The sequence below is a fragment of the Glycine max genome, chromosome 7, assembly GCF_000004515.6.
Source record: "Glycine max cultivar Williams 82 chromosome 7, Glycine_max_v4.0, whole genome shotgun sequence".
NCBI classification, from domain to species: domain Eukaryota; kingdom Viridiplantae; phylum Streptophyta; class Magnoliopsida; order Fabales; family Fabaceae; genus Glycine; species Glycine max.
The window spans coordinates 16,595,026-16,604,739 of record NC_038243.2 but is presented as its reverse complement, the minus strand read 5'-3'; the positions used below and the strand labels follow the sequence as shown (position 1 = coordinate 16,604,739).

Sequence of the window (9,714 nt, the reverse complement as noted above, 5' to 3'; positions counted from 1 at the left end):
ATGGTGAGGATTGGGCGTTCAGCTCCTATCAACATCTTGAGCTGCTTGCTTTCGACAAAGACACGACAATGTATGCATGATCAATCTCTCTCCCGAGACTTTACTTAAGTAATTGCTGATAACGTAGTGCAATGAATATTTGCAAAGGATTGGGAACTATAAGTCAATAAACGCATAAAGAAAGTCTCTACAGAAACAGTTTATTACTTTAATTGACTAATTCTAATGACTCAGAGGTCTATATGCTGCTGGTTTGAATTAGTGAACTTCCCAGAAGATGATACACAACCTCATACAGTTTCATAATATTTTGTTTATCAATATTAAATAGATCTTCATTGTGTATGTATTTAGAAGAAAGAAAGAAAGATAAACTGAAAAATTCATATCCACTTTTGTTCGTCTACATCTGATCTGATATCCACTCTGGAAGGATGGCAAGCCCAAAACTCTTTGGGTTTTTCATTATACATCTTCTTGTTCTTTTTGTATCAAATCCATGTGTAGTTATGAGCCTTAATTCTAGCACTCTTTGCATTAAGGAAGAGAGAGTAGCCCTCCTTAAATTTAAAAATTATCTCAAGGAACCTGAAAATCGCCTTTCTTCATGGGTTGGAAAGGATTGTTGTAATGGAAAGGTATAGAATGTGACAATCAAAGTGGTCACATTCTAAAGCTTGATCTCCAACAGGCAAACGCTTCATGGGTTAGAGATGTAAGTTGGCTCTCTACTCTGTCTTCGCTTCAGTACCTTAGTTTGAATTTTGTTAAGGTTACCAGCACGGCCGATGAGTTGTTTCAAACTGTGATTAGGATGCCATCTCTGTTAGAATTATATTTGATGTCTTGCGATCTTGATACTCTCCCTCCATCTCTTCCATTCAAAATTATTACATCACCACTTTCGGGGCTTGATCTATCTGGCAATCCTTTTAAGAGGTCCTCAATACCTTCATGGCTTTTCAATATGAGTAACCTCACATATATTAGTCTTTCTTTATCATCTCTAAGAGGTCCTCTTCCTCTGTTTCGGAGAGGGAATCTCTGCAAGCTTCAGAATCTAGACCTATCCGATAATGATCTCACTGGTGGTGTGACTCAAATGTTGGATACCTTGTCATTCTGTAGCAACCAAAGTCTGGAGTATTTAGATTTGAGTTCAAATCACCTAACTGGGAAATGACCAGCATCAATAGGAAACTTATCAAAACTAAGTTTTCTGTACTTGGAAGGTAACATGATGAATGGGAAAATTCCAAAAAGTATTGGTCAACTAACCCAGTTGAATACTCTAAATCTATTCCAGAACAACTGGGATGGCACAATGACAAATATTCATTTCCATAATCTCACAAACCTATTCAGTTTCTCTGTATCATCTAAAACGAACTCATTTGCCTTCAAAGCGACACATGACTGGATTCCACCTTTTAAGCAATTATATTATCTGAAAATTCATGGTTGTCAAGTTGGCCCTACATTTCCTAATTGGCTCAGAAACCAAACGGGCTTGGAGTATGTAATCCTAGAAAATGCTGGAATATCTGGGGAGATACCCCGTTGGCTTTACAGCATGTTCTCCCATATTCGGGAGCTAGATCTTTCTCACAGCAAAATAAGCGGCTACCTTCCCAAAACATTGAACTTCTCCATCCCACTTTGGTGTACTATCACTGCTCTTGATCTAAGGAACAACTCGTTGTCTGGAACAGTGCCTGCCAATATTGGTGAAGAAATGTCAAACATGGAGTACTTGGATCTCTCAAATAACAATTTGAATGGGAGCATTCCACAATCCATAAATAGGATGCAATTGTTGTTATATCTTGATTTATCTAACAATTATTTGACAAGAGTTGTCCCCGTGTTTTCAATGAGTATACAACATTTAAGCATCATTGATCTATCCAATAACAGTTTGTCAGGTGGAATTCCAACTTCATTATGCTCTCTGCCTTCCATTTTTATCCTAGAATTGAGCAACAATAATCTCTCGACAAATTTGTCTACAGTCTTTCAAAATTGTACTAGTATGGGATCTCTGTCGTTAGGAAACAATAAGTTTTTTGGGTCTGTGCCCAAAAAGATCAACAAAAACTTTCCTATACTTGAAGAGTTATTGTTAAGAGGTAACACACTCACAGGAAGCATTCCTGAAGAGCTATGTGGACTACCTTCTCTCCATTTATTGGATTTGAGAGAAAATAAAAAGAGTATTTCATTTATTTGTTTGATAGAAAATAAAATATAGTTTGTTTTTATAAAATAAAATAAATAAATAAATATAGAGCAAATAATAGGTTGAGTACCCTAGGTGTAAATAGTTATGTTAAGTCAGGTGCCTCTTTTTGGTCTCATTCTCGTTTTTCCCCTTCTCCTCTCAAAACCCTTTCTTTTTCCCGCCGCCCACCAAACCTGTCTCAGAAAAACAACAATCTCATACTCGTTCACCGTTGGATCGTCGTGAAATTTGAGTACCACGTTCGCAACCCAATTTCGAACATTCTCACCGTTGGGAATTTTAAAATTATATTTGATCTTAGAGGAAAACCTTTCGCATTGTAGCTTTTTCCTTTCCCGCAGAAACCCAAAATGGTCTCAGTAAAATTACGATCTCGGTTTCGGTAACCGTTGAATTTTCATGAAATTTGGATATGTTGTTCGAAATTCAATTTCGCACACTTTCACCGTTGGGATTTGCGAGATAATGTTCTTGGAGGGAGAAAACGAAATCATATGAAGACAGTACAAGTGGAGGTTTCAATCCCTTCTCCGTATCTCTGACGTTGGGAACTCCATCAGAGCAGTCGGAGGAAAAACTGGAGGAATCTCAGGGAACCGCTAGAGATATCGTTGTCGTTGTTGGAAGACACGTGAGCCCGCTTAGAGGTAAGAGATGAGTTATTGACAATTGAGAATTAGTGAGAACATGTGTAGAGATCCTTAGAGATATCAATTGGGATGGGTTTTGGGGTGTTTTTGCAATTTTCATTTTATCCTTATAATTATTACAGTGAATTATATATGTTTGACAGACCAATTTTTTTGAAATTGATATGCTATTGTGTTGAGCGTGAACCCTATAAATTGAGTATTTTTTTCTAATTAATATGAATTGATGAAATAAAGTAAGGAGAAATTTAGAGAGAGATATTGATTTTGTATTTTCTCTTTTTCTTGCTGTGTAGGTTTTTATATATAATTTAAAAAATTAATATCATAATTGAAACTGACCAAAGTGTTCATATAATTATTTAGAATTTGTGTGCATTGAAAGCTTACTTTGAAATTTGTGATTCAATATGATGTATGCTAGTTTATAGATATAGAGGTAGTTATTTATATTAATAATTTATGTAAATAATATTGTAGAGTGTTATAGTATGATTCCAAAAATTATTAAGTGTTGGAGTTTGAGAATATTATGGTTAAATTTCATAAACATGTGTATGTTGTACCTTATGAATATCATTGGGAATGTTATGAGATGGTAGATGTGATGTTATGAGATGTTAAAGTATGGACATGATATTCGATTGTGAATAAGTGGATGTGTTAACACTTGATGTTACATTAATTATATCGTGAGCTATGAATTATACAATAACCCGACCAGTGTTTATGCGCAGTATTAAAGAGAAAGTGTAGGTTCTTATTTAGGAACCAGTGTTAAATTGTAGCGCAATTGTGTTAAACATGTTTGAAACATGAGTGTGAGGTCGTGGTATTGTATAATTCATGAGCAGTGCTTATATATGAAATATGTGATGAATTGTGGAATAATATGTTGCCTTGAGATTATAATATTATTATTAAGATTGAGTAAAAATGTAAAGTAGAACAGGTGTTGAATTGTGAGATACGTGAAAACATGTGATGGTGGATTGTGACATTATGAGATGTGAAATTGTGAATGAGTTTTGGTTGTGAATAAGTGTGTGATTAACTCTTGATGTGACATTAATTGTGTTGTAAGCTGTGAATTGTACAATAACCCGACCAGTGTTATCTTGATAAAAGTGTAAATGCGCAGTTTTAAAGAGAAAGTGTAGGCTTCCTATTTAGGAACCAGTGTTAAAGAGAAAGTGTAGGTTCCTATTTAGGAACCAGTGTTAAATTGTAGCGCAATATGTTGTACGTGTTTAACACACGAGTGTGAGGTCGTGGGTATTGTATAATTCACTAGCAGTGTCTGTGTGCTAAAATGATTTTAGGGGTTGGACCTGAATCAGGAGGGAGAGGCCCTGACGGACTCTTCGGAGTGTAGGCCTTGGGGGTCACCGAGTTTGAGTGCTCCTTTAAGCCTATGCTGATCCCATATGGTTGGAGTATTCTCGCAAAACATCGTGACCCTGACTGGTCTCCCTATGATCTTACTTAGTGAGAGTGACCTGGCAAACCCATTGTGTGGTGTGTCTTGTTATGTACTCCTAAGCACTCCAGGGTGGTTTTTCACTGACATGGTACCACATTGCATGTGGGCTTGAGTCTTAGCATAATTGTCTCATGCGCTTGCTAATTGTTTATTATGAAATTGAGGTGTTATTATGTCTTGATCAGAGCATGTGATTCTTGTGTAATGTGATTGATGATTGAAAAGTGTGATTGATGGATGAAAAATGAACTTTGAATGACAAAGTGGTGGAATTACGTGAATTACGTGTAAGTAAGTTTTATTTGGTTTATATGATATGTATATCTAGTTGTCTTGTTTCTTTATTAGTTAGGAATGTGATAACTCACTCCCAGTTTGCTGTTTGTGTTTGGATCGTGTAATGATCTTGAACTTTGTGTTCGGGGGAGCAGATGACTAGGTGAACTGCTTTAAGGAATATTGTGTTGAAGGACGTCGGGACACAATGCTCTGATAAGATGTGACATTGAGATATAAGTTTTTATGTTAATTTTAGGATGTTAGTATATTTATTTCACCTCACAGATTTAACAAAATATTTTTGTAAATTTTGACAGCCTTATTTTGAGCCAAATATGTTTTTAATGAGTTTTATTTGGTAATTAAAGTGAATATGAACCTTTTACCCATGTGATTTTGTTTACCAATATATTTTATTTATTTATATATATGTCGGGGTAGAGGATCTCACATAGGTAACCCTCAACTTTGTGGAAATCCATTGCCAACTAATTGCTCCTCATTGTCGCCTGGAAATGTAAACCAAGGAAGAAAACACGAAGATGGTGTTAACGAAGATGATGACAAGACTGAAAGGTTGTGTTTATATGGAAGCATAGCTCTCGGGTACATTACGGGCTTTTGGTTAGTCTGTGGCAGCTTGATGTTGAAGAGGTCGTGGAGATATGCATATTTTAAGTTTGTGTTTGATGTTTGTGTTTTGATCTCTGTTAATTTGGCGTATGCAAAACGCAGGTTTGGACTGGAAAGAAACTGAGACCACTGAAGAAAAGGAAGACAACAGCAATAGCCTTATATACTTGTCCTATTCAAATGAATAAATGATGTAGACCATAGACATGCAGTTATCATATTTGTTTCTTGTTTATGTTGTTTGATTTTGGAAATCGATTGTGATTATACTTTTGTTGTGTATGTTGATTGAATCGTTCATGTTGTTCGAAGATAAATTGTTGGGAATGGAATTGTTGTTGCTTTTTCTTTAGTAGTTTTATTTGATTGATAGTACATGTTTATGTTAATATATAAGCTTAAATACATTTTTTCATATCCTTGTGATTTTTTTCATTTTCATTCCTAAAAAATCTTTTTAATTTTTATAAAATATTTTTATTTTGTTTTTCTTCCTTAAAATACTTTAGATAGTATTTTGAAGGAGAAGAAAGTGTTTTAAACAGTGAGAATATAAAACACTTTAAAAATAAAAAATAAAACAAACACATTTTGTAATAGCTAAAAAAAATACAAAGACAAAAAAAATACTAAATTATATAGATTAAAAAGACGTTTAAAACTATTATATATGCATGTGAAAGGTTTAGGAAATTATTTCCAATTTACAGATTACATTTTCTTTTTTCTTTTTTTGCGAAACATTTTACAGATTAGTTAGTAAGTAGTAACACCATGCATAAATGCACGGGTGTCATAAATAATAGAATTTATATGAATTTTAAACATGTATACAGCAATTAGTAAATAAGATTTGAGATATTGTTAGATAAATATACTTTTAATTGTGACACGAGATAGATTGTTTTAAAATTATTAAATTCATGTGCAATTAATATGATGCTATAGCAAAACACATATTACAACATAAAATTATAATAAAAGAATCCAAAGCTTGCTAATATATTGTTAATGAGTATTCAATAGCAGCATGGTAATTATATACACATAAATGTTTTATAGTTGAATTAAAAAAGAAAAACAGCAGCGCTGCATGTATTTGTTTAATTAGCAAGTAATGGATCAGTGTAAGTTTGTTATGTTATGATTACTTTCACCATTATAATAAGTATATCCATATAGTGAACTTCTACCGACTCCACTCACATGACACGCCTAATACCACTAAGTCAACGTGAAACTATACAGTAGCTGAAAAAAAGCACATAATTATTCCAACAATGTTCCCAACATTACTATAAATTAACTGAGGCAACATTGAAGACCAGACCAAACAATACTCAGAACCTGATTAAGGAGAGTATGGCACAGTTTAGTGGCAAAACTTTGGTGCAGTGGTTGGTAGCAACACTGCTGATTGCCTTGTTGGGTGGTGCACAAGCTGTTGTGTTATGTAACATCGACTCAAGTCAACTAAACTTGTGTCGTGCTGCAGTTACTGGTCAAAACCCTCCACCACCAGATGAGAAATGTTGTGCAGTTATTCGCCAAGCCAATTTACCTTGCCTCTGCAGATACAAGTCTATTCTTCCTTTAATTGGAATAAAACCCGAAAAGGCTTTGGCCTTGCCTGGTAAATGTGGTCTCCAATCCCCTCCTAATTGTTGAGGTAATCATCTTTAGTTTTAATACACCTTCAACATACAGGCTCTTTTTGGATATAAGCTTCTCTATAAACACTTACAAGATAAAAACATAAGAAGAAAAATTGAAATAAGTTCAAATTAGCTTTTTGGAGAAGTCAAAATCATCTTAGTACTTGTAGAGAAACTTATCTGAACAGGGCATAATTACTTTTGCATATATTTGACAAGATATTTGATGTTTCATTTTTGCAGTGTAGTGAAGCAATTAATGAAGGTCTTGTTCATTACAAGCACTTAGTGTTCAGGTGTTTCATTAACACTGAAGATGCTTTTATGTTTTATGGAAGCATTTATGTCCCTCGAATAAAGATGCAGTTTATTTTAATCAGTGTTTTATGCCTAATTTGCAAGCAGATGTGTGTGGTGTATTAAAATAGTGTCTGATGTTGTATACAAGATATCTCTACTCCTCAATGAGACACAACAGTAATAATTAATATGGATAGTAATTGTCTCCTTCACAATATTTCCCCATGAGTATGAGTAGAAGCAAATGCGTGCTCTCCTAAGACACTCCAACGTAATTGATGATCTATTCTAGCTTCTTTGAACAAAGTCAACAAGCTATAAGGGATGAAAACATCCTGAGTAAACAAGTTCTTAACAATATCACATTGGCTGATTCAGTTTTCAAGTAATAAACAAGAATCCAAGAGGATTCCATCATAGTGTGAAATATTAAAGACCTACCCCAAAAGAACAAAAAAGAATCAATAGTAAGGCAACAAGTAACTCAGAAATCAGACTCTGAATCAGCATCCAATAGAAGAAATGCATTACTCAGCTATCTTACCGGCTTGACAAATAGGATCTTATTAAGCACATACTAATAGACTTGATTGTTGTCCTCTGATTCACTAAAAACCCTTATTCGTGGAAGCATATATTTTCTGATCACACATTGGGAGCAGGTTTTGGTTCTCAAAATCAGGCATTTCAAATTTCGCTGAGAATGAGATCAAGCTCTAATTATCAGTCAAAGACCTTCATGATGTTTATATTTGATTTTGGATTCCTCGAGATATTTGAACCTGAAATTATCCTCTCGGACTTGCTACCAACTTTTGCAGAACAGGGTTTTCTCGTCACTCTAGATCCTTTAGCAGTGTTTTTGTCTGATAATTATCAAATTCAGCATTGTTCTTCGGTAGACTCTCTCTTTGGTTGCAGATTTCAAACTCTCTCTAGTAGTATTAATTTCTCAATAGTAGCTTTCTTATTGAGAAATTTTATATGATCTCTAATAGGATTCCCAAGCTCAGCATTAATCTCATGATTTCTGGTTTAAGCATAATCGTAAATAAAATTGTATACGGGGTTAACAAGTACAAATTGATGCATAACATATATCAGTTTATAATTTTAAGTACGTCCCACCCTTTACACAGTTATTTGTGGTACATTAGTACAAATCAGATGCATATTTCTCAAGGAACTTCTGAGAATTGAATAAATTCACCTGCCATGCATTTCAAAACGTCACAGCCATATTTCTCACTGGCAACTTGGCGTCTTCTTTGATAAACTAATTATAGCTTTTCTTGCTTGTCACTAAAAGATGAGTTCAAGGCTTAAAGGAGCTCAATTCAATATGGGTGTTTAATATAAATAAATGTCACAATAAAGTTGAAAGGTTTGCTGCTAATTAAGCTGAAACACGCGTGATCCGTAATATAATTAATCTGATCCGATTTCCATGATAAAAACTTGGACATGGAGCTTACTGTTGACAGTAATTAATTGGACTCAACTACGGTGGTTTTAATGATAAGGTGATGGTGTATTCAGCTAAAGCATTCTCATAAAAGTAAAGTTCCAAGGATTACAATGTATGAATAAGAATGATTTCCTTAATTTATATAGCTTTTGGATGTCTAAGTAATAATGATTTAGTCACATTGTTATTCTTCTAAGCTAGCTAGGCATATAATATTTACTTCCGTGATCTCAAAGATTTTACAAGTGTATTTTAGGATTAGAGCAATGATATGTGAACATTTGATCACTTTTTTTATTTGAAATTAATTATTTAAAAAAAATATTTAGATTAGGAAAATAATTACTCCAAGATAATAGAAATATATACTGATAGCGTAAGTTTTGTACCATCAATCAATAAAAAATCATTATTGATGTGACTTTTAAAGTAATTTTTATAAAAATTAACAAATCTATCATATATGATGGTTTGTAATTAGATGATCATATAAAATTTATTTTACACTTTTAGTGTATAGTTTGAGAATATTTGAGAATTATATTTATCTCATACCAGGAAGCTTCTCAGGATAAAAATATATAAAATAGTTTTTATTGTCAAATATAAAGATAAAATGATATGAAATTATTTAAAAAAAAATTGTTTTTTTAAGGCTCAAATCCAGATCTCTTTACCATCATAAATCAAAGCATCAAGTCTAGTTTGGAGATTGAAATCTTGTATGCATATATTGTGATATAAGCTTGCTGAAATATCTTTGACTTGATTTGTTAAATTCAAAAACCTACATTCAATTGTTGGATTATGCTTAATGAGTTTCGTATATTTAACATGTGAATCAAGATTCTAATATATACTTTAGATTATTATTATTATATTATATCTTGTATAATATATGGTGATTGTAATGAAAATGAAAATAAGACTTAATTGTAAAATTTGTCTCCTTATTTTGTCTCTTTCTTCAAATTCGTCCCCCTATTTGGATTTGGTGTGTGTAA

The 9,714-nt window shown here is 33.3% G+C and overlaps 1 protein-coding gene and 1 pseudogene across 1 annotated transcript; both read left to right on the top strand.

Moving 5' to 3' along the window:
• LOC102661107 (LRR receptor-like serine/threonine-protein kinase ERECTA) lies at positions 1-5,475 on the top strand (annotated as a pseudogene).
• Positions 5,476-6,630: 1,155 nt separating this feature from the next.
• On the top strand, positions 6,631-7,437 carry LOC100527120 (uncharacterized). The gene is given in 2 exon segments (NM_001248270.2): positions 6,631-6,956; positions 7,186-7,437. A coding segment is annotated over 1 exon segment (306 nt). The 5' UTR covers positions 6,631-6,649; the 3' UTR covers position 6,956; positions 7,186-7,437.
• Positions 7,438-9,714: the final 2,277 nt, after the last annotated feature.